Here is a 24265-nt window from a genome sequence, read left to right as displayed (position 1 = left end):
ATAAAAAGCTACATGAAAATCTATGTGAAAGGATAGATTTTACAAGGCTAAATGAGAACTGTATTCTGTCAATTTTGTTGGGATCACTATCTGCAATGCACAAGCTAAACAAAAGTACTTTTCTCCCTCAAGTAGAAAAATATTTAGGAATACAAAATTCTAACTGTTTCTAAACAGTAAAGGGGCTGCTAAGACACAAGGCACAAAGAAAAAAGTAAATCAGCCAGATTATCAGAAAATAAAATTTTCTGCTATATAATTTGGTACTGCATGCTTGACTATATTCATATCCTTAACTCCCCGAAGGAGGTGACTGGATCTGTTAAAGTTGCCATATCAAAATATGTAGTCTGAAGGCAATAAAGCAAACCAGGTGATGTTAAACAGGTATGGATCCAATCAGTGCCAGGATGGAAGACCACCTCAGAATTGTATGTATGATTTCAATTCCATGATGGAGAAAATGTGGGTTATAAACACTAAACGTAATCAAAAATCACAGGAAGCATCAACCATATGGGCATATAGTTCTTGACTCAGCGCCATGAACCACATATTGAATGCTGTCAGCAATCCAGCACAGTTCCATTCCATATCACTTTTGCTGGAGTGGATCATAAGTTTTTATTAATTCAAAACTGTTCAAAGGGTCAGTTCAAATTCAGTCTAATTTACTAAGTAGTAATATGACAATCTTTGCTATTTCTTTGAAATGGCTGAAGAAAGTAAACAAAAGACCTGAATAAATACTCATTTAGAGATGCTGGTCACCAGATCTCTCTCCTCTTTACATTTCCATTGATATCAGTGATGGGGATCGTCTTTTGGACTGAGACCACAGCACTGGGGAGAGGACCTATTTTCGATTGAATATGTTGCCTCCCAAAAGGGAAACAAGGCACGTTTTCCCTATTAAGGCATATTCCAGCTCACTACTTACATCAGGAAAATAGGAAAAAGTTAAGAGTCTCTAGTGCCACATTCCCTGCAACTATGGATCTACAACATCTATATATCTAATTCTCACATGTGTCCCCGTCTTCAGATACTTAAATCCACAGATGGGGGCACACTCACCCCCAATTGTAGCCTTTTCTGCAGACCCAGGGGGATCCCCTGAGTCTACAGTAAAACCTACAATTTTAAAAAGGGAGGTTTAAAAAAAAAACCATCTTTAAAAGAGTGTGTCTGCGCATGCACAGAAAACAGTCTTCAGCTGCCGCTGCCATAGACAGCTGGGCCCAGCCATGTCAGCAACAGATGCCAGGAGTGGCTCCCAGGCTGTGTTGCTGCAGCCACAGTCGCCTGGGTCCGCGCCAGGCTTTTAGGTAAATGGTTGGGAGGGGGAGGAAGCCTGGCTACGCTCGCCCGATGCAGTACTGTGCCAGACAGCAAGAAAGTGGGGCTGGAGGGGAGGGGGAGGGGGCCTGGCCAGGCAAGCCAGCAAGGAAGTGGGGCTGTGGGGGAGGAGAAGGAGGCCTGGCTGTGCCACACTCACCTGGTACTGTGGCAAAAAAGCAGGGTGGGGGAGGAAGGAGGCAAAAATGTGGGGCTGGAGGGGGAGCCTCGTACAGTGCCAGGGAGCCAGCAATAAAGCGGGGGAGGAGGAGGAGGCCTGGAGCCGTGATGGGAGAGGGAAATGGATTCCCCCCTGTGAGTTTCATGGCCCCCCACCTTGTCTCTATACTAATAGGAAAGTCAGCTAAATCAGAGGCTACTTAAATCCAGTGACTGGAGCTGTTAACAGGCAAGACAGATCATTCTATCAACCTAAAAATGCCCTAGGTTTGCAGAAAAATGTGAAATCTAAAAAAATACATTGAGGGTAGTTTAAAAACCTCAAAATGATAAAAAGAGAGCCTGTAGCTTTAAGTAATGGAATCTCTCAGTGGCCACTGCTAGGCAACCACAGATTCCAGCATTGGTTCTGTCAGTAAAAGGTAGAGAGAGGAGGCAGGGCCCTTTCCAGACCTATTTTGGCCTTTGACGGAGGACTCATTGGGGCCAGGGCTGACTAAGGTTGCCAGCTCCAGATTGGAAAATTCCTGGAGATTTGTGGAGGAGTCTGACGAGGGCAGGGGTGGGGAGGAAAAAGGCCTCAGCCAGATGAAATAATATAAAGTCCACCCTCCAAAGCAACCATTTTCTCCAGGGGAACAGATCTCTGTCATCTGGAGTTCAGTAGTAATTCTGGGGGATCTCCAGGTCACAATTTACAATTTTTTCACAATAAAGTGGCTTTTCAATATTTGTGGTATATAACACAACACAATAGAAATGTCCATAGAGGCCACCGACAATGGGGTTCTGGTATTTTATCCCATTTCACGTCTGCTTCTTGGATCGTGGCGATCCTATGTTGATTGTTCCAACTGGAACTTTTGTAAATTGTGATACTTGTTAACAATTGTACAGCAGGCAGGCGCTCCCTTGCTAGCTGGCTACACACTATATTTTACAAGTGTCAAGGACCTAGATAAAGGTTGCACTACTCTGAAATAGGCTTAACAGTTTTTATGCCATAAGCGCTCAATTTTTTGATTTCAGTCTCCTTTGGGGCACTAGTTATTTCTGTTTGACTACCAAACCTCCAGATGGGGGCTGGCGATCACCCGGAATTACAACTGCTCTCCAGATGACAGAGATCAGTTCCCCTGGAGAAAATGGCTACTTTGGAGGGTAGACTTTATGACATTACACCATGCTGAGGCCTCTTCCCTCCCCAAACTGTGTCCTCCCAAGGCTCCACCCCCCCCCAAATCTCTAGGAATTTCCTAACCTGGAACTGGCAATCCTAAAGGGGAACTCATCTCTTGAGTTCGGAGAATCTGTTGTGAATCCAGGAGATCTCCGGGCCCCTAGAAGGAGAGAAGAAAGTGGGGGGAAAGGGAGAGGCTATGGAGGTTTTCAGGAAAGGGAAAGAGGAAATAGTGGGGGAAGGGGAAATGAGATGCCTCCCTCAAGTCCTTGTGGGTTCCCACTTGTCTTATCTATTAGCCAACTTATAATGCAATCCTATGGAGAGTTACTCTGGTCTAGGCCAACTGGCTTCAGTGGGCTTAGACTAACTCACCACATGATTGCACTGTTAGACTCCATCTAATTAGTACTACCATCTCACACAACTTCACAACTGCTTTCAGGATTCAGCTTGTGGAAGCTAGAAAACCATGTCTGTGATCTTGTTATTAGGAAAAATATATATTTCTAGATAATAGTGAATGTAAGATTCGATGTGCAGCCAATTTACCTAAATAGTAAACATGTCCATTTTATCCCTACTTGTAAGATAGAAATAACACCTTTTGAAAGACAAACTATAAAGAAAGCAATACTAATGTTTTAAAAATGGATTCAAAATTGACATTAAATTTCTCATTTACCTGGTTTGTATGGTGGCTCTGCACCCAAGACCTCTGATAATACTTGCTCTATCTTCTGTACTAGTGGGTCATTCTGAAGAGCTCCAATTGATGCAATTGTATCATCAGCATTTCCTTGCTCAGATGAATCTATTTCCCCATTCTGTTGACCTATCTTTCCACTAATCAAGAAAAATACACAAAGAACCTTGTTTAAGACATATATTAAAATAAATATTTTAACATACGAAGACATTAAACAATGTTAAAGTAAAAGAAACAAATCAGGTCTATCTGGCAAATATTAAAGTTTCAGGTCTATTTACATACATTCATTTCCTAAACAAAATAGTGAGCTGGATCCTGTCAAACTTTGGGAACAAAGTGTTATGAAGAACTTGCACAGGAGCTGGAGGAGATTTCTGCTGACTCTCCCTTCTAGCAGTCCCTCCTACCACCACATCTCACATTGTTCCCAAGGGTTCCCCAAAACATCAGGAGCAGCTTGGGGAAGACCACAAGGGGCTGCAAAGGAAAGGCAAAATCCCTTCTGTGAACTCTCTCCATTCACAGTTTGATCGAATCCAACCCAATATAAAAACAAAAATTGAGATTTATCTAGGGCAATATCCAACAAAACAAGAGATAACAGTCAGCTAGCAGAATCTGGTAGTCATATTTACTTAAAATATTGACACGTTCAACTTTCTCCTGAGCATCTCAGGATCCAAGGCAATCACAGTATAAAAACAATGTGATAAAAAAAACATCAAAGCAAGATATAAAACACATTACAAACCCAATAAAAAAACCAACAAGGTATGCCTAGGCAGCCCCAAATCTCTCAGCAACAGCTGTTTTGCAGACTCACTGGAAAAACCAGGGTCAGGAGCCCCCTGAGCTCTTCTGAGAAGCTGGTCCAGGGCAAGGGGCTGCCACTGAAAAGGCTTGCACCTGGACTGAGGCTGAACATGCCTTAGACAAGGGGGTACTGGCAATAGACCTGCTAAAAGAAAAAATTTCTGCATGAGAACACTGAGGGAGAGGCAATTCTTCAAATATGTGGGTTGTGAAAGGCTTTAAAGATTAGTACTAACATTCAGTTGGACCCCAAAACTACCAGCATCGAGTGAAGGGACCCCATAATAACAGTAATATGCTCCTGCTGGCTAGTCCCAGATAACAAACTGCCATGTCTTGCCCCAGCTGCAGTTTCCGGTTCATCTTCAAGGGCAGCCCCATGTAGAGTGTGTTACAGTACTTTAGACTTGAGATTACAGAAACATGGGATCAGCATGGCCAGACAAGACATCTGCACACAGGGATCCTGCTTAGTAACCAGATGTAGCTGGGACAAAAGCACTTTTTGCTGTCACAGACAGTTTCTCCAACAAGAGACCTGATCCAGCAAGACTCCCGAAGTTCTAAGAGTTTTTCAGCCAAAAGAGCAAAGCGTAAATAGTGGAAAGAACAACTTGTAGTTCCAGTACTTCTGTCTTATCACAATACTGCTTCATATTGTTCTCCCTCAGCCACTTAACCATCACGTTCAGATGTTGGTCCAGGACAAAGAGAGCAGCAGCTTGTGACTTATTCAGACTAATATATAGCTGGGTGTCACCAACAAATTGGTAATAACCAACTCGAAAACTTCTCATCATTTCATTAAGGGGCCTTACATGGATATTAAACAACATGGGAGCCTTCTGGCGGCCCCTCCCATATCAGCTCACATTCAGTTTCTCCCACAGCAACTTTTTGTGAGTGGTCTGAAAGAAAACACCAGAACCATCTCTGCTCTACTCCACCCAGATACACCTCACCACCCAGGCACCTAAGCAGTATTGTAGGGTCCACTTATCAAAGGCTGCATGCAGCATAAAATTCTGCTACTAATCACTGTGGAAAACTCCTGTAAAATACAGGAACTGTGAAATTACACACCTGGAGTAAGTCAACACGTCTGTAGAAAACACAATAAATATCCTTTTCATATTTACAGTCAGAGTAACAGTGGTGCCCATCATTTCTATTTTTACTTAAACTAAGATATCAGCAGCTGTATCATACGTTCAGATACAAAAAGAGACAGAAACAGAAAACTGGACACCAAAGACATATTAACAGCAGGCTTTCTTTGATGTTTTCCTTCTAAACCAATTGACAAAATAGATATTAAATCATTTTAACACATGTAATAGCAACCATGTTTTTGATATAATACTATGTAGTTATGGATTGATATAATCTATTAATCATGAGTGGTTGATCAGAATTCCATAGCATAACAGCAGAATTAGAAATATGAAGCTATATTCATCTTTAGCTCAACATCATTATTCCAAGAACATTCAGAAGGAGAAGGGAATGCTGCAATGAAGGTTCTATGGCACAACTGATACCAAGAGGCAAACGCCTGGATGTAAACTATAAAGCAATGTTTCCCCAAGGTTTAAATAATACATTGCAGCATGAAATCTGTAGAAGTTAGTATTTTATTTTATTTATTTGATTTTCTACCCTGCTCTCCCCAACAAGGTCAGGCTCAGAGTGGCTAACATTAGATAAAACAGAGCATACAGGCTGGTACAATAACAACTAAACCTAAGATTCATATTTTAAATACATCAGGGTGGATAAAAATCAATGATTTTTTAAAATTAAAAATTGGATTTTTTATTTAAATCAGATTTTTTAAATAAAATGCTTCTTGAGGAAAAACCTATCTAAAGATAGCTTTCTATTTAAGATACATTATAGTCCAAAGGTTATTCATCATGAAATAAGAATTAGTTTTCAAAATGTGGCATGAAGCTGTATATTCATGCAATGTTTTAATTTTTTGGTAAATGAATTCCATCAATTGTTTGCAATGTCATACTCTTCCAGAGGTTTCTGTAAGATTATTTTGGGCAATTTTTCTATCCAGTAGATATTATCACAGATGCCTGGTTTTGAAGTTTTCAAAACTGTGAATATGTGTCTACAGAGATTACATGCCTCTTTTTCAGAGCAAAAATATTATAAAATAAAGGTACAGAGTAGAGGGTACCTTAATCCCATTGTTCCTTTACAAATCAATGTACACAGAATCAACCCCCTACCTCTTAAGTTTCAAGAAGTTCAATAATAGAAGATTGTTTGATGTGGAATAGATCTGCTCAAGGAGGTAAGTGTGAGGAGGGAGGGGCAAGCAGTAAAAATGAAAGTGAAACTTTTTGAGCAGAATACTCCATAAGTCTTGGGATCTTTGTGTGTACAGCCTGAGGGTTAACATATTATTCTCCCTGGAGAAAACCTATAATGGAAGCAGGCCGTAAAAGAGTGTAGAAAACCATGATTTAAATCTAGGCTGTTACCGCACTTGTATTCCCAGCGATGTATTAAGAGTTTGAAAATGTTATAAAAAATACTGTTAGCACTTTCTATGTATTCCCACCGATGTATTAAGAGTTAGAAAACGTTATAAAAAATACTGTTCGCACTTTCTTTGGCCCCTTTAGCTGTGAAGACGTCTTCTAACCATTTATAAGCCGTGGTATCCAAAAACCCTTTTAAAGCGTTCTATGACGGCATGTGAACAAATAAGGATTACCATGCTGTTCACAAAAACACCTTATAATACTTTTTGGATGTAGATGGATATCCCTTCAGGCATTTGGAACTGTTTTAAAGATTTTCAAAAAAATTCATAGGCGCCCTTTTGCATTAATATTAAAGAAATCTTACATATTATTAACCAGAAAATTTAGCATACCAACCAACATGGGAGTTTCTCTTAAGGGTTTCTTGTTCTTTATACTTTGGACTCAGCTTGGCTTAGTAACAGTACGTTACCATTAATGTCCAACTACAGATTGTAAATACTGCATTTACTTTTCAAATCTGCCCTGACATAATAGATATGATTTAAATTTTTACAGTATTTCACTATTTTTTTCTAAGACATATGATCCAAATTGGAAAGTCTGTATGGCTACCAGATGCTGCTAGTGAGTACTGCCCACTTTTTCTTGGGTGTTGCATATAACCAGGACCGTCAAACATCAAACATTTTAATAAACATAACTTCTCATCATTCCCAAAATCTAAATATTTTTGTAGTGAACAAAACACTAAACATTACACAACTATATGGACATAATTCTGTAAATTATTTTTTTCTATGACCAATATCTTCATACACTCAGAAAAAAATAGTAGTTGCAGTTTAAGTGTAAGCACTTCCAAGACTTTTAGATCTTTGAATAAATCACCAAAAATCCTCACCAAAATCTATAGTGTAACATTTCAAGACCAAGTGATTTAATTCCAACCTAAATAAAGAACTGTTTAATCTAATCTTACAAAACCTTCCATCCAAGCAATCACAAAGGAACTTCTAGCTACTCTTCTGCTGATGTTGTTTCATTTTAAAAATGTATAGCCTGCCTTTCTGCCCAATCAGGTCCATCAAGACAGCTTATTCACTAACAAGAGCCAGTAAATATGTTTAATGTATGCATTATCTTCCTTTCACTGCAATGTATTCTATCTTTGTAACCACTTTTTGCAGTGTACTGTATGCCTACACAATTTTTCCCCTTTTCAGTCCTGTTTTTATCACTTGCACTGTTTACAAAATTCTGTAATCCCAGTCCTACTGATCTATAGGAGGTGTCTGATTCAACTGTTCATTCGACTGTTGCTCTGCTTTTGTTTTTAGTTTGGCCATCCTCCTTCAGCCTTAGCGTACAAGCAAAGGGTTTTTCTAAGTTCCCTGAAGTTTCCTCCACCTGAAACTTCTGGAAAAGGAGTTTTCCACTCAGACTACTTCCACTAAATAACAGCTTTTCGCAGCTTTCAGGGGCTTGTGTGTGTGTGTGTGTAAAGTGCCATCAAGTCGCAGCCGACTTATGGCGACCCTTTTTTGGGGGTTTTCATGGCAAGAGACTGACAGAGGTGGTTTGCCAGTGCCTTCCTCTGCACAGCAACCCTGGTCTTCCTTGGTGGTCTCCCATCCCAATACTAACCAGGGCTGACCCTGCTTAGCTTCTGAGATCTGACGAGATCAGGCTGGCCTGGGCCATCCAGGTCAGGGCTTAAGGGACTTGGACCCACTTATAAAATCACCTATTCTTAAGAGTGCCTAGAAGCCTTAACTACTTCGAAACTTCTGGTGATTCGATATCTGGATACCTCACTGAAGTTCAAGAACGACTTTACGGGCAATGAACGCCTACGGGCCTCCGCCAAATCCCGCCCCTAACCGCCCCTACCCTCGGGCGCCTCTCAGAGGCCCTTCTCTCTCTCTGGGCCTCCCCTCCGTGCGTTTACACGCCGTTATTGCATAAACCCCCTCACCAGGGCCGCGCTCCCCCGTCCCCGCACGGCCGCCGCGCCTGGCTCCTCACTCCGGGGCCCTTCCGGCCTGCCTCCGCCACCCCTCCCCCACCCCATCCGCTTCGCCCGTTACTCCCCGCGTACCACCACATCCTCCCCCCCGCACCCCCCCCGCTAGTGTCGCTCCCCTCCCCCGCTTACCTGCCGAAATGCTGCTCCTGAATCTCCCGGAATTTACTAACCACGAAAGACCGAAAAATCTGCTCGATGTTAGTCGCCATGACAGCCTCGCGCGGCACGCACCGCCGCCTCCTCCTCCTCCTTCCCTCCGAGATGCAGATCCGCCTGCGCTCTACAATGCAACACCGGAAGTAGACGCGGGCGCGCGCGCCCCGCCCTCCACTTCCGCTATGCTCTCTGGATGCTGATTGCAGGCACAGTCAGGGGTGGAGCCCGAGTCAGCCCGTGGACGGCCGCTCTGCCCTCGAAAGGAGCCATAGAGTCCTAACTCAGCCCCCCCTCCCCCGGTCACGAAATGGCCGTTATTACGTACGTCACCTCAGTAGTGGAAGGATGTGTCGCTGGAGAGCAGGATCAAGTTAATTAACGTCACCGTATTCCCTGTTACTAGGTATGGGTGGGTTCTAGATCAAATCAAGCCTGAACTGACCCTAGAAGCTAAAATGACTAAACTGAGGCTGTCCTATTTTGGTCACGTCACGAGACGACAAGAAAAGACAGTCATGCTAGGAAAAGTTGAGGGCAGCAGGAAAAGAGGAAGACCCAACAAGAGATGGATTGACTCAATAAAGGAAGCCACAGCCTTCAGTTTGCAAGATCTGAGCAAGGCTGTCAAAGATGGGACATTTTGGAGGACTTTCATTCATAGGGTCGCCATGAGTCGGAAGCGACTTGATGGCACTTCACACACACACATGTATGGGTGTGAAACTGGACATTGAAGAAAGCTGATAGGAAGAAAGTAGATTCTTTTGAAATGTGGTGTTGGAGGAGAGGGTTACGGATACCCTGGACCGCCAAAAAAACAAACCGGTGGGTTTTAGATCAAATCAAGCCTGAACTGACCCCAGAAGCTAAAATGACTAAACTGAGGCTGACATAATTTGGATATATTATGAGAAGACAAGAGTCACTGGAAAAGACAATCACGCTAGGAAAAGTTGAAGGCAGCAGGAAAAGAGGAAGACCCAACAAGAGATGGATTGACTCTATAAAGGAAGCCATGGCCCTCAGTTTGCAAGATCTGAGCAAGGCTGTCAAAGACAGGACATTTTGGAGGACTTCCACTCATAGGGTTGCCATGAGTCGGAAGCGACTTGATGGCACTTAACACACACATGTATGGATGTGAAACTGGACATTGAAGAAAGTTGATAGGAAGAAAGTAGATTCTTCTGAAATGTGGTGTTGGAGGAGAGGGTTACAGATACTGAGAACAGCCAAAACCAAAAAAAAACCAAATCAAGCCTGAACTGACCCTAGAAGCTAAAATGACTAAACTGAAGCTATTGTATTTTGGTCACATTATGAGAAGGCAAGAGTCACTGGAAAAGACAGTCATGCCAGGAAACGTTGAGGACATCAGGAAAAGAGGAAGACCCAACAAGAGATGGATGGACTCAATAAAGGACGCCAAAGCCCTCAATTTGCAAGACCTGAGCAAGGCTGTCAAAGATAGGGCATTTTGGAGGACTTTAATTCATAGAGTCGCCATGAGTCGGAAGCGACTTGACGGCACTTAACACGCACAACATCAGTAAGATCGCAGCGGTGATTTAATTGACTAGAGGAGGCAGAAGAAGCTACTGGTTTTCTTCATCACGTTAATGGCCGAAGTGGTTTTCCGTGTGCCACCACACCTGATGTGAACGCATACGCGCAGAAACAAATCGAAAGGTTCACGCAATGGCGGACTGGCCATTGTGTCAGCTTGCCCGATGGCAAGTGGGCCCTGTGGGCCCCTGATGAGGTGGGCCCCCTTAAACATCAAACAATATGTTAAAATATTTTTTAATAAAAATTAAATGATAGCCTTATAGTTGTGGGTGGGCCCCCTTTGTCTCCTGGCAACCAATATTTTTAGACCCAGTCCGCCACTGGGTTCACGGAAACAGCTACTGGCTGTTTAAGTGGCGAGACCCTCGTTTCTCCCTTCCCCCACCCAAGCACAATGGCCATGTTTTTGTTGATGCCGCCATGGCCCGTTCCAGCTCCGGGGCTGTACAGAGGCGGAACACATGAAACACATGAAGCTGCCTTATACTGAATCAGACCCTCAGTCCATCAAAGTCAGTATAGTCTACTCAGACCAGCAGCGGCTCTCTCCAGGGTCTCCGGCAGAGGCCTTTCACATCACCTACTTGCCTAGTCCCTTTAGCTGGAAATGCCAGGGATTGAACCTGGGACCTTCTGCATGCCAACCAGAGGCTCTACCACTGAGCTCCAGCCCCTCCCTAAATATAGACTGAACACATGAAGCTGCCTTATACTGAACTAGACCCTCGGTCCATCAAAGTCAATATTGTCTACTCAGACAGGCAGTGGCTCTCCAGGGTCTCAGGCAGAGGCCTTTCACATCACCTACTTGACTGGTCCCTTTAACTGGAGATGCCAGGGATTGAACCTGGAACCTTCTGCATGCCAGGCAGATGCTCTACCACTGAGCCACAGCCCCTCCCCCAAGTTGGATTTCCTTGGCACACATGTGAGCCTACGCAAGGCTTATTGTGTCTTTCCTAGAAATTATCTTAGGTGAAACTCGTGAGGTTTTGAGTCTGAGGATAAAAGGTGCATGTCCAGTTCGGTGTGTGATGTTTCCATCACCACAGACTGCCAGAATGAGGAATGGTATAAAACAACTGTGAAACTGTAAAGAGCAACTAATAAACATCTCGCATGGTAGTCTCTTCTAGAATGAAGGTCATTTGACCTTAGGGGAAGTCCTCAATTCTAGTTGTTCCTTATCTAAAAAATAAATGTTTCTAAATAGTACATTGTATACTATATGTATTTACTTGGAACTAAATCTACATACGGTCGTAGCTAACTCCCAAATAAGTTTTGTGTACTATGTAGTGCTTGCCTCTGTTGTTAGCGTATACAGCCAAAATATAGTTCAAAACACAGGTCTTCCAAATATATGCCCCATAATAGCAATCAAAAACTAATTAAATGTATATTTGGAGCCTCTACAGATAAATCTTTTTTACGAAATTGAGAGCCCGTGTATGGTGTATTTGTTATAATGTCTGGCTAGGGTCTGGGGAAAGTTTGCTTGATGGCCTTGGGCCAGCCACGCGCACTCAGCTTAGCCTAATTCTCAGGGTAGTTGTAAGGATAAAATGGAAAAGAGAACTTTGTAAGCCACTTTTGGTGGTCGTTGCAGAGAAAAGCAGAGTATAAATTCATTAAACCAGGGGTCCCCAACCTTTTTGCGCCTGTGGGTACCTTTGGAATTGACCCATTGGGGTAGGCGCAGCCACAAAACAGCTGCCACAGGAGGTAGAGCCAGCCACAAAATGGATGCTGCAGCTGACCTTCAATTACACAGTGAAGGTCCTTGTGCTCTAGTGGCAGGGGTTGAGCCAATCCCCAATGCTATTTAAATCTACATGTGCTTTCTTGTGGCGCTTGTCATGGGGGTTGGAGCTGAGTGCCACCTTCAAATCCCTAAACCAGTGGTTCCCAACCTTTTTTTGACCAGGGACCACTAGGACTTTTTTGTTCGGTGCAGGGACCCCAAGGCTCAAAATAAAAATTCCGAGAATTTGAAAATAAACTTTAATCATAACTGTTAGTTAAACATTAAACTTAGAATAATATTTGAATATATATTTTTATAATAGAGAACTTTTAATTGAAAATATGAATTTATTATGGGTTTATAACTTTGTTTTGCGGACCTTAATTTAGTTCTCGCGGACCCCTGGGGGTCCATGGACCCCTGGTTGGGAACCAGTGCCCTAAACGGTCTGGGACCTTCGTACCTACGGGACCACCTCTCCCTATATGTCCCTCCAAGAACGCTTTGTTCTCCATCACGTGGTCTGCTGGTGGTGCCTGGCCCATGGATGGCTTGACTGTCCTTTCTAGATTCCATAGGGCCTGTTAGACAGAGTAGTTCTGCCAGGCAAGGATGGCTGAGACCAATTTGCTACCATCTATTAGCAGTGCTGTCAAAAACTGCTCACAGTCCGGGAAGTTGGTTGTTGGATGCCGAATGATCATGTTTTATTCTGGTACCTGAGCTAGAATGCTGTTTTATGGATTGTCATTTAACGTTTTGTAAGTATGTTTTAGCTCTATAAATTGTTTTATTGAAATTTGTGAGTCACCCCAGCCCTATGACCCCGGGGAGGGGTGGGATATAAGTATATAAATAAATAAAACTCTGGCTTTATGCCAAGGAAAATATCTATAGGATTGCAGCATGCTTTGTGCCAAGCGATCAACGAAAGCCAGAGAAATGTGTTGTGAAAATCATATTTTAGTTCTCCTTTAAAAAAAAAAAAGGTATATTGTTTGCTCCTGTAAAAATTGAGAGCCACACAGAAGGGAAATTTTTTACAGAGGAATGGAATGGCTGCAAGCTCAAAGAGAAAATGTTACGCCCTTATCTTACTGCTCAAGTCCCTTGCTTTTGATTGGTTTGGGTTCCTCCTGTGCAGTCTCCTTTTATACATGTGCTAAAAAAAGAAGATCGCCCCTTGACTTGTGTTACCCGCTGTTATTGCGTTTGTAGCCTTGTAGCTGTTATTGGCGTTTGATCTCGACAAATCTGCTTTGTGTTTGTATAGGAGGTACATAATTTATGGAGTTGGTTCGTTTCACATCTTCATGCGTTGCTTTCATAACGCAAGCAGTATGTTACACTCACCTGGTTAAATTTTACATAGGCATTGGTCAATTTTCCGCCATATTCAGCACGATCCCACCCTTATTACGAGATTGAGTTGTTTTTGTCTTCCCTGTTAAGGGTTAAGGAGCGATGAAACTGCAGCATTTTGGGAAGTGTAGTTCTCGGCATGGACTCTGAAGAAGAAGAAGCTGCCTGCCCAAAAAGTAAGTTTTTGCTCTCTCGGGGTGGGGGGGTTATCGACCGTAATGCATGAATCCAATGTGTTTTTAAGGGATATGTAGCAAAGCTCGTGCCCTGACATTTCTTTTAAGGTTTCTGTGTGAAAGGGGAGGTTTTTCTTTCTTTCCAGTTTTAGGTGGCCATGTGCTCAGAGTTTAGACGCTGCCTCCTTGCCGTTTCTCTGCAACTTTTAAATGGCTCTTCCTGTGCACAAGTCCCATGCTCTGTGCTTTGAATACTGTTTGTATCTCTTACCAGTCGCTTGCAGGGCAAGAGATATGTGCAGTGAGGCAACTGCAGCTTAAAAATGAATTTAAATCTTGGTATGAATCTAGTTTTGATTTTTTTTTAATTAAAGTTCATAATGAAGTATTTTAAAAGTTATGTCAACGTGATTTGTAATGATTTTTAGATTTTACATGTGCACATTTCAAAGGAAATGCATATGTTTACCAACGTTGGAGTCTGCTGTCCTGCAATTCCTCTTATATCCAGTGTATTATGTATGCATAAATGCATGGACCGCTGGAATTGCATGTGTTGTCCTGAGTCCATATTTTTTAAAATAATAGGGGAATCTCTGTATTGGTTGTGACCTTGCCTTGTGCCCTTTCATTGTGCTTTCCAAATCTTGCTCTTCTAGAAAATGTGACTTGATGACTCCAGAGTGCAAAATCCCACTGGGATTAAGTTCAGGGCAGTGTGAGAAAGACTTTTTTCCTGCTCCCAATCTTGTATTGCTCTAGGTGATAAATGGGAATCAGCTATTTTTAATCAGATTTCTTTCAGAATTTTTAGCATCTAATAACTAAGAGTAACTATGCACCAAAAAAGAACTTCCAAGATATATCCTTGAAAGTAACAATGATTATAAATAGTAATGAAGGGAGGAAATGTACAACCGATAGTAGTAGTAATACTTTTTATTAGGACTAACCAAAATGTGACAGTGAGCAAATTTAATCCTGACAAAACAGAGGTACATCTGGTGGGAGGAAGTTCTGACCCAGAAAATGGGATATTTCCTGTTCGGGAAGTTGTTGCACTCCCCCTAAAGGAGCAGGTTCGTAGGTTTGGAGTGTTCCTGGACCCAGACCTCCTGTTGGATAAACAAGTGGTAGTGGTGACTAGGGGTGCTTTTCACCAGCCATTCCTGTGTGGGAGAGATGTTGCCACTGTGGTGCATGCCCTGATAACATCTAGATTAGATTACTGCAATGCACTCTACTTGGAGTTGCCCTTGAAGACTGTCCGGAAGCTACAGTTGATACAGAACACTGCAGCCAGAGTGTTGACCGGAGTGGGTTGTAGGGATCATATCACTCCAGTCTTGTTTCATCTGTACTGGCTTCCAATTTGCTTCCGGGCTCAATTCAAGGTGCTGGGCTTGACCTTTAAAGCAATGTACAGCCTGACACTAACATACTTTAAGAACTGCCTTTTCCCACATGAACCTACTTGTTAACTCCAGTCAGCTTTGGAGGCCCTGCTTCTGTTGCCCCCACAATCTGAGTCTCTATGGGTGGCAACCTGAGAAAGGGCTTTCTCAGTTGTGGCACCAAAACATTTGAACTCCCTCCCCGGGGAGATTCATGTGTCTCCCTCTGTTGTTGTCTTCCTCCAGTGCATGAAGATTTTTTTGTTTAATCTGGCATACCCGAGACAAAAAGCAATGATTGGCGCAAGGGAATAAAATTTAATAAATAAAGTACCCCTATGCGTTTCGCACAAGCTTCCTCAGGGGGATCTAAGACTGTTCTCAGAGCATAAGCAAAGTACAAAGTCAAGATCTTGTTTTGTTTTGGTGTGCCCCCCTTTCTTTTTGCTCATCTGGCATACCCCCAATAATGGTTATTACTCCTCCTCCCTGGTTCTGTTATTGTTTATGTGTTTTTATGAATTATTTTATAATTTGAAATGTTTTAATTGTTCAAATATTTTAATGTTTGCTGCCTTGGGGAACCTGATCAGATGGAAAGCTGGCATACAAATGTTTAAAACAAACTTTGAAATTTCCTAGGAATTTTTAATCTTGGAAAAAATATTGTAATCAGCTTGATTAGAGCAGAGGGGAAATGCTTGGGAAAAGAAAATTAGCATCTCTTTCACCCCACCATCAAACTGACCATGAACCTATCCACACAAGTAATACACTTTCTAGACACCACTGTACAAATACATAACGGAAGCATAAAAACCACCCTATACTGCAAACCTACTGATCGTCAAACTAATCTACATGCTTCCAGTCACCATCCTAAACCCACCAAACGATCCATTGTCTATAGCTAAGCTCTATGTTACAGCCACATCTGTTACGATCCCTCCAACAGAGGTTTTCTCCTACAGGATCTGCAACAGACTTTCTTGGAATTACAATACCCAACTGATGTAGTAAGGAAACAGATCAACGCAGCCAGAATAATACCAAGGGATAACATGCCCAAACGAAACAACAACAGAACATCACTCATGGTCACATACGGCTCTCAGCTCAAATTGGTTCAATGCATCATCAATGACCTACAACCTATGCTGGACAATGATGCTCTTCTCTCACAGGCATTGGGAGGCAAACCTTTTCTTGTGAATAGACAGGCTCCTAACCTTAAATAACTGGTCACCAACAGCAGTACCCTCCCAAACATGGACACGGATTCTGGGACCAGAGACTGCAACAAACCAAGATACTAGCTCTGTCCCCATAGCCACTCTGACAACACAATAACGCCCTAACAACACAATAACTGGACCTAACAACACCTGCTATAAAATCTCAGGTTCATTCACTTGTTTATCTTCATATATGCCATCAAATGTCAGCAATTCCCTTCCTTTCTCTATATAGGACAAATGCAAAAGGACATAATGCAATTGCAAATGGACATAAATACAACATTAAAAACCACAACACTCAGAAAACAATGGGAGAATATTTTAATCTTCCAGGTCATTCCATTGCTGACCTAGGAGTGGCAGTCCTCAAAGAAATTTCAAAGGGAAATTATAGCATGAGATTGCTGAACTCGAGTTAATTCACAAATTCAGAATGGACCCCCCTGGGCTGAAAAGGGACATGGGATTTTTACCTCACTACAGATGCTAATTTTCTGCTCCCAAGCATTTCCCCTCAGCTCTAATTGTGCTGAATACCATATTGTAAAGGATGCTTTAAAGGATCCAAAGGTACAACACCTCTCCCACCTTGTGACTAGGGTAAAAGGACTCAGATCTCCACTTCTAGTCTACTGTTTCTGAGGAATGGAGCTTTGACTTTCTAAAGTGTACACCCTGAAACTCTTGTTGATCTCTAAGGGGCTATTGGACTCAAATCTAACTGTTCTACTGCAGACCAACATGGCTACCCCTTGAAAACAATAAAGTTGCTATGCCCTACTTTTCCTGGATTTTCTGACCTTTACAGAGGGAGCTCTTGGTCCCCTGAGCCTATTAAGAGCTCTTCTCCGTATGGTGTCTTTCTTGCTTTTTACACTGAAGAGACAGGATGAAGAGGAATTTGTCTGCTACTTCTAGGTAGGGAAGGTTATCGGGGGAAAGAATGACTTCACTGGGCCACCTCTGGTTGCAGATGTACTGGTGAAGGCTAGATCTGAACATTAGAATAGTCCTTGCCATATTCAAAGAGCTGTAAATATGGCAATACCAGTCAAGTGCAGGAGCGGTTTATAACTCTTCCCATTTCTAAGCCATATTTACAAGGGTGTATGTGGAATATTGTAACATCACTCCTGCATGTTGAAGGGTTGCCAGGTCCCTCCTGGCAGGTCCCTTCTGGCAAGGTCCCTCCTGGCAACCGGTGGAAGCTTCGCAAAGGCGGGATTGGGGGCAGCGATCTGCACACCTAGCATGATGACATCACTTGGAGGTTGACACAGAAGTGCCAGTGTTGCACCAGGGATCCTCCCCAAAAACTTTATGGCAAAACGGACACATGGATCACTCCCTTCCGCTGTCCTTCTTCCGCCCACCGACCAGCTGAGGGTTGGCGGGAAGCCACAGGAATTGGCGGGTAATTGCCTGCCAGTACCGGGCAATTGGGAGCCCTAGTACGTTGTGATGTTGGGCTCATTTATGTGATTGGACTAGGTCTCCATATTGTGGAATCCTTCCTAAAACTCTTGAGTCTTCTCTCTGGTGTTCAGTTTTCCTTTCTCCTTTCCCCCCTAATGACAGAACCCTGCTTACTGCCTTCTCCAGGCTAACATTTGTCTTGCTGGGTAAATGGCCAGCGGATTGCTTCACATATGGCTGCCACTGCCACAAATACTTGCACTGGGATTTTTGCATACTTTCTCATACTGTTGGTGTGTTACATAAGTTTTGTTTCAACAGAGTATTATTAAGAGTGCTGCCTGTTGTTCACTCTTATGCTTTCTGAAACATCACATGACCATACTGTTTTTCAGAATATTAGTCAGAAGCAATGAAATTATTATTATGTAATTTTTTTATGTAGCTGGTACTAAGAATGTTTCCAATGCTGTAAAGGGCATTGTTTCATTTCCAAATAATATACAGTGCTAGAATCTTTAGAACAGGTTAGATGGAATTAGATAGCAGAATCCACTCTGTGCACAGATATCCTACAATATATAATCCTGTTTAATGAGTCTGTTTAAATGTCAAGCTGTTGTTGAAAGTCCTCTTAAAATTAAAAAATGTTTTATTTATGAATGAATGAATTTATTTTTACGGTGTTTATGTATTTAAAACATTGTCACAAACTGGAGAAGTGCAGCTTTTTGGGAAACACAAGCCCAAAGCTACTCTAGATGTGAAGAGCTGGTTGTCAGTTTCTTTTAAAAAGGTAAAGGTCCCCTGTGCAAGCACCGGGTCATTCCTGACCCATGGGGCAACGTCACATCCCGACGTTTCCTAGGCAGACTTTGTTTGCGGGATGGTTTGCCAGTGCCTTCCCCAGTCATCTTCCCTTTACCCCAGCGAGCTGGGTACTCATTTGACCAACCTTGGAAGGATGGAAGGCTGAGTCAACCTTGAGCCGGCTACCTGAAACCCACTTCCGTTGGGATCAAACTCAGGTCGTGAGCAGAGCTTCGACTGCAGTACTGCAGCTTTACCACTCTGCGCCACGGGGCTCCTACAGTTTCTTTTAACCCCATGATTTTGCAAATTAGAAGGCGTCAGTTGTCTGTTACTCTTTCATCTCACCCTTACTACAAGAAGGACAGAATGGCATGACTTATTTGCCCCTTCCTCATTTTATCCTCACAACAGCCCTGTGCAGTAGGTTAGGCTAAAAGAGATACTAACCCTCAGTCACACACTGAACCTCGTGGCAATTTGATCCCACGGCTTCCAAGTCCCACTACACCACACCAGCTTTTCCACTAGCTACAATTTGATTTCCTTAGTAAAGATAAAGATCTCGTCTAGTTTGGAAAATGCATATAAATGAACCCTACAGGTATATTCACCTTTTTTTTTAAGCCATGCTCTCCTGTTCATTGGCTAGTTGGATTGTGTCATCAGTAGAGTTCTAATTGGCTTATAGCTGGAGTCTGCTCTCTCTCTCTCTCGCTCGCCCACTCTCTTTTTTTGTCTGCTTACTGAAAAATCCAGTTTGCCACGCTACATCACGCTACATCACAGTAAGTATGTTGTTTGTTTCTAATCTTTTAAACCAGTCTATTCCTATGTCTCCTTGTCATCTGATACTTTTGATGTTGTAGACCAATCCATACCTGGAAGGGTCCCATTGATTTGCTGCAATGCTAAGCGTGTATTCTGAGAAATGTCTTCAGTATAAATCTGCTGGGTTTTCTACAAAATAAAAGTAGTTACAACAGTGGAACTAGTGCATATTACTCTGTTAAGTAATACACAAATTGTAATTTATGAACTGCACTGAGAGCAGGATAGAAACGGATATAATTATTTCGGAGACAAAACTATATCTTCTCCCTTGCCTTCTACTGACAGAAACCAAGGTTTGAAGGCAGACAATATTGTTGTGGTTGCCTAGTTCAGGTTCTCCCAGTGAGCCTCATGGCACAATGAGCAGCAGAACCCAAGAGTGCCAGTTGGGTAAACTGTCCGTTATTGTACTATCTCTCAAATCCTAATTAAAAGTTTTAGTGGAAGGTAAACACCTTATTTCTGCTATCAGAAGTTTATTTTCAGCCTCTTAACATCCGTCTAAGAAGGGAAAGTGCTGGATGATAATTACTTTGACTTACATTTCTTGTATCCTGGTGTTTATGTAACCAACCACAGACTTCACAGCAGGACTTTTACCCCCTTTTTGCAGCCCGCTAAGATACCCCATATTTTGTTCCTGAGAGTCAGCAGACCCTCTGGAACAGTATAAGGGGCAAAGTGGGCATTTGCAGTGGGACAGGGGAATCAGCAGAAATTGCAACCACCACCACCCTCCCTCCCCAAATAGAAATGCTTTTCTATCAGAGGAGCTGCATGATTGGGTGCATGCCACTGACAGTAAACATGTTATTTCAAGAATCTTTTTAAGTGATGTACATTTGCATAAGGTTTTGAAGAATCAATTTCTGCTTAAAAGAGGAGTTAGACAAGCTTCTACTGAACTAAAACTACAACAAACATCAGAATTGCTAATAGCTAAAAAGTTGTCCTGCTTGTCCCCTCCCTTCCCCCCACATTGCAGTTACCAGTCATCATTGTGGAAACCTAAGATTGAGTAAGAAAAACATCCTTGGAAGTTGGACTGTTCCACTGTGAAAAGTTGGTACATAGTTGTGTGTGTGTAAAGTGCCATCAAGTCACAGCTGACTTATGGCGACCCCTTTTTGGGGTTTTCATGGCAAGAGACTAACAGAGGTGGTTTGCCAGTGCCTTCCTCTGCACAGCAACCCTGGTATTCCTTGGTGGTCTTCCATCCAAATACTAACCAGGGCTGACCCTGCTTAGCTTCTGAGATCTGATGAGATCAGGCTAGCCTGGGCCATGCAGGTCAGGGCTGGTACATAGTTAGGGTCTGGCAAATTCTTGCTACTGCTTATTGGTGGAAGGCCTGCTCTGTCTTATTTGTGAAAAGCTTCATGTTTAGTTTTGAGAAGAGTGTTTGAAAGGGGGAGCTTTCTTGACAGCCCTAATAAAATATACACATTACTAATAAAATATAACCTTTGTCGTTCTGCAAATGTATGTCTTAATACCTAAAAAAGCAAATCCTGCCTATCTCTGCCTAACTCTAGAAAGTCAACAACCAGTCTTTTTAAGGATGACTCTGTGGGGGTGGGGAAGGTAAATGCCATGTTTGCTAAGATTGCCACAGAGGGACTGCATGGTGCAGTGACATGCTGAATTCTATAGTTAGAATAGTAGAGAGTCTTGTGGTACTTTAAAGACTACTGAATTTGTTGGGACATAAGTCTTCATGAGTCTGAGCTCACATCATCAGAGACATGAAGTGTCATCTTTAGCTGGCAGGGAGATTTATAACCAAAGCTACAAACAGCAAAAACGTAGGAGAATAAACAATTCAGTCAGTCCGTTTGGACCATTCCCAACTATTGATGAATTGGCAAAGCAGGATAAATCTGAATAGTGTGCAAAACCTATGAGAACATTTTTTTGTAGTGAGCCTTATGGTCAAATATGCTAGAAACAAGTTTTATTTATTTATTAGATTTCTTTAGTTGTCGCTCATTCAATGAGTCTCGCAGCAACTTACCACATTTAAACAACATCATAATAAATAAGTTAAAATCAGCATATGAATTCCAACTCAGTAGCTTCTCTATGCAAGCTTGATGTAAAAATCAAAATTATCATATGAAAACAAACAGGCCAAACCAAGAGATCGGGGTCTGCTCAGAATCCTGCTTAGGTCTATTCAGTGGGGCTTACTCCCAGGTTTTTGGGATTGAACGGCAAGTCTCAGGATGTCAAGGCAGGATGGCATATTATTCTGTTGCTCAGTATAACTTTTAATATTGTGTATGTCCTGCTTTTGCTCATCCAGATGGCTGATCAAGTACTTGTGGTTGGTAGTGGCGGTCGAGAACATTCTCTGGCTTGGAAACTGGCTCAGTCACCTTGTGTGAAGCAGGTATTGGTTGCTCCAGGAAATGCCGGAACAGCTAATAGTGGGAAAATTGCTAATTCAGGTAATTTTTAAAAAGTGAATGAATATATCAGTCTTTTCCACCAATACATTTTGGATTTATTTTCTTCTAAGGTGTACCTTGTGGGTTTGCTGAAGCAATTAAAATACAGCAGAACTCTAGAATTGATTATTCCATTGTCTGTTTCTTAATGGTGGCAGTCATTTCAAACTCCTTCATTTTGAACTCTGCACAAACTCATTCTGTATATATAGTACCCCTTTTCATGATATCTCACACTTGGAAGATAATGTAATTATTCCCATTGACTCTTCTGGACTCTTATGATAGAGATTAGCTTTTCAATGACCTTGTATTGCCTCAGTTCTGAAAAGGGGAAGTATCTAGAAGAGGTGCTCTCCAAACTCTCCATACAGATCTCACCTGCATTAGGGTCTGGGTTTGTATGCATCTGTGACACTTGAACATTGTTTTGTACCCATTGGATATTCCACTGGCAGATCTTTCTCCCCTGGTGAAAAGGCACGGTTGTGGGTTGGACACAACCACAGTGAAGTCTCACAAACATACATGGAATGGAGCGCTGCGGTAAGGAGAGGAAATGGGCAAGATGACCCTGCCTCTCTCTTTTATCAATGGAACTTTCATAGGATTCAACCCAGTATATTAAGTGGAAGTAATATGCTGCCTGCCTGCTTCCTCTCATTACTTGTTATATGTCATGAACTGAAAATAAAATTGGCCTCCTGATCCAGTTTCATATTAAGTTGTGGGAATCACTGTTTGGCTGTTAATGTTTTTTGCTGTTCTTGGGTTACATAGAGAACCCATACACATTTTGATAAAACTATTGAGCATATTTAATAATTGTCTTGTAGGTTTTATGTGAGGATATCTGATAAAATAAACATATATGGGCTTAAACATATAATGTGTTAATGTGTTAAATAAGCATTTAAATGTGGCTGCTGCCTATGTTTGCTCAGTTCTGCACATTTTAACCCGGATCCTGCTCTAGTTGCCTCAGAATAGGAATGAGGTTGTGCATCAGGGTCTACATCCTATTGAAAGAATAAGCAGGGCTGACAGATGACATCCACTTCTAGACGCATGTCTAATTTCAGCTTGCTATTCCTGATTCAAAGAAACAGATCCACATACTGAAGTCTGCTTCCACATTTGGATCTTCTCTGAATTGAGGCCTTCATCCAAAAGTTAAATTTTTAATTTTGGTATGCACTGTAAATGTGACCATGTGTAGTTCCAAATATAACCATGTGACTATCATATGATCCAGAGCATCAAGCAAACTCCGCTCTGTATTTAATTGTGTTAATATTGGTTTCATCTCCCAGCAACCTTGTTTCTCATGAAAAAGCCAGTATTATAGTCATGATTGCATTTTTCTTTGCAAAATACCATTTTTAAAGTGGTACATTTTTCTGCTACTGTCCCAATGAAAAGTGAAGCCAAAATTTCGTGTGTATGTGTGTGTTAAGTGACATCACTTCCAACTTACAGTGACTATATGAATTAATGACCTCCACAATATCCTATCATTAACAGCCTCGTTCCGGTCTTTCAAACTGAGGGCCATGGCTTCTTTTATAGAGTCAATCCATCTCCTCTTTTGCTGATGACTTTTCATAGCATTATTGTCTTTTCCAGTGAGTCTTGTCTTCTTGTAATGTAACCAAAGTACGATAGCCTCAGTTTGGACATTTTAGCTTCTAGGGAGAGTTCAGTCTTGATTTGATCTAGAACTCACTTATTTGTCTTTTTGGCAATACATGGTAACACTGTCCTGCAATGCCACATTTCAAATGAATCTTTATTCCTGTCTGCTTTCTTCACTGTCCAACTTTCACATCCCTACATAGTAATGGGGAATAGTATATTATGAATCTTGATGTTGGTCGCCAGTGACACATGCTTACACTTAAGGATCTTTTCTAACTCCTTCATGGCTGCCCTTCCCAGTCTCAGTCTCCTTCTGATTTCTTGGTTGCAGTCTCCCTTTTGGTTGATGATGGAGCCAAGGAACAGAAAATCTTAAACAATTTCATTTTCAATCTGTATGGTTGTAAACACCTTGGTTGGAAAGAGTTCCGTTGATTTCATTTAAATATGGGCATGCTATAGGGGTCTTTTGAAATTCTAGACTTAATTATTATGGCAGCACATTGAGCATGATCAATAGACCAGTGCGTAGACATTACTTTTCTAGCCCAGTTTTGTAGTTTGGAAGATGCCAAAAAAGAGTTTTATCAGGCTGGATTTGTTCAACAGAAATAGGCAAATGTGCAATCATTAGATAATTTATACTACAAAGCCACAGTTCTAAGAATGTAGAACAACAGTTTTTCACGTTGCATAATGTGTTATTCATATATATTTTT

At 41.9% G+C, this 24265-nt stretch overlaps 2 protein-coding genes across 3 annotated transcripts in view; one reads left to right on the top strand and one right to left on the bottom strand.

The window, feature by feature from the left end:
- SON (SON DNA and RNA binding protein) overlaps nt 1–8985 on the bottom strand; it is a 39143-nt gene extending 30158 nt beyond the window's left edge. The window contains exons 1-2 of the mRNA XM_056858218.1: nt 8886–8985; nt 3384–3544 (exon numbers count right to left, since the gene is read on the bottom strand). Of these exons, the coding sequence (XP_056714196.1) occupies nt 3384–3544; nt 8886–8965 (241 nt within the window). The 5' untranslated portion in view covers nt 8966–8985. The remainder of the gene's footprint in view (nt 1–3383; nt 3545–8885) is intronic.
- Nucleotides 8986–21762: 12777 nt separating this feature from the next.
- The window catches only part of LOC130485468 (trifunctional purine biosynthetic protein adenosine-3), a 35728-nt gene continuing 33225 nt past the window's right edge, over nt 21763–24265 (top strand). For both annotated transcript variants that reach the window (XM_056858674.1, XM_056858675.1), the window contains exon 1: nt 21763–21908. In XM_056858674.1, coding sequence (XP_056714652.1) covers nt 21764–21908 — 145 coding nt within the window. In that variant the 5' untranslated portion in view covers nt 21763. The remainder of the gene's footprint in view (nt 21909–24265) is intronic.

The sequence above is a fragment of the Euleptes europaea genome, chromosome 12 (genome assembly GCF_029931775.1).
Source record: "Euleptes europaea isolate rEulEur1 chromosome 12, rEulEur1.hap1, whole genome shotgun sequence".
NCBI classification, from domain to species: domain Eukaryota; kingdom Metazoa; phylum Chordata; class Lepidosauria; order Squamata; family Sphaerodactylidae; genus Euleptes; species Euleptes europaea.
The sequence above is the reverse complement of the archived record's forward strand: the minus strand, read 5'-3'. Positions and strand labels throughout refer to the sequence as shown.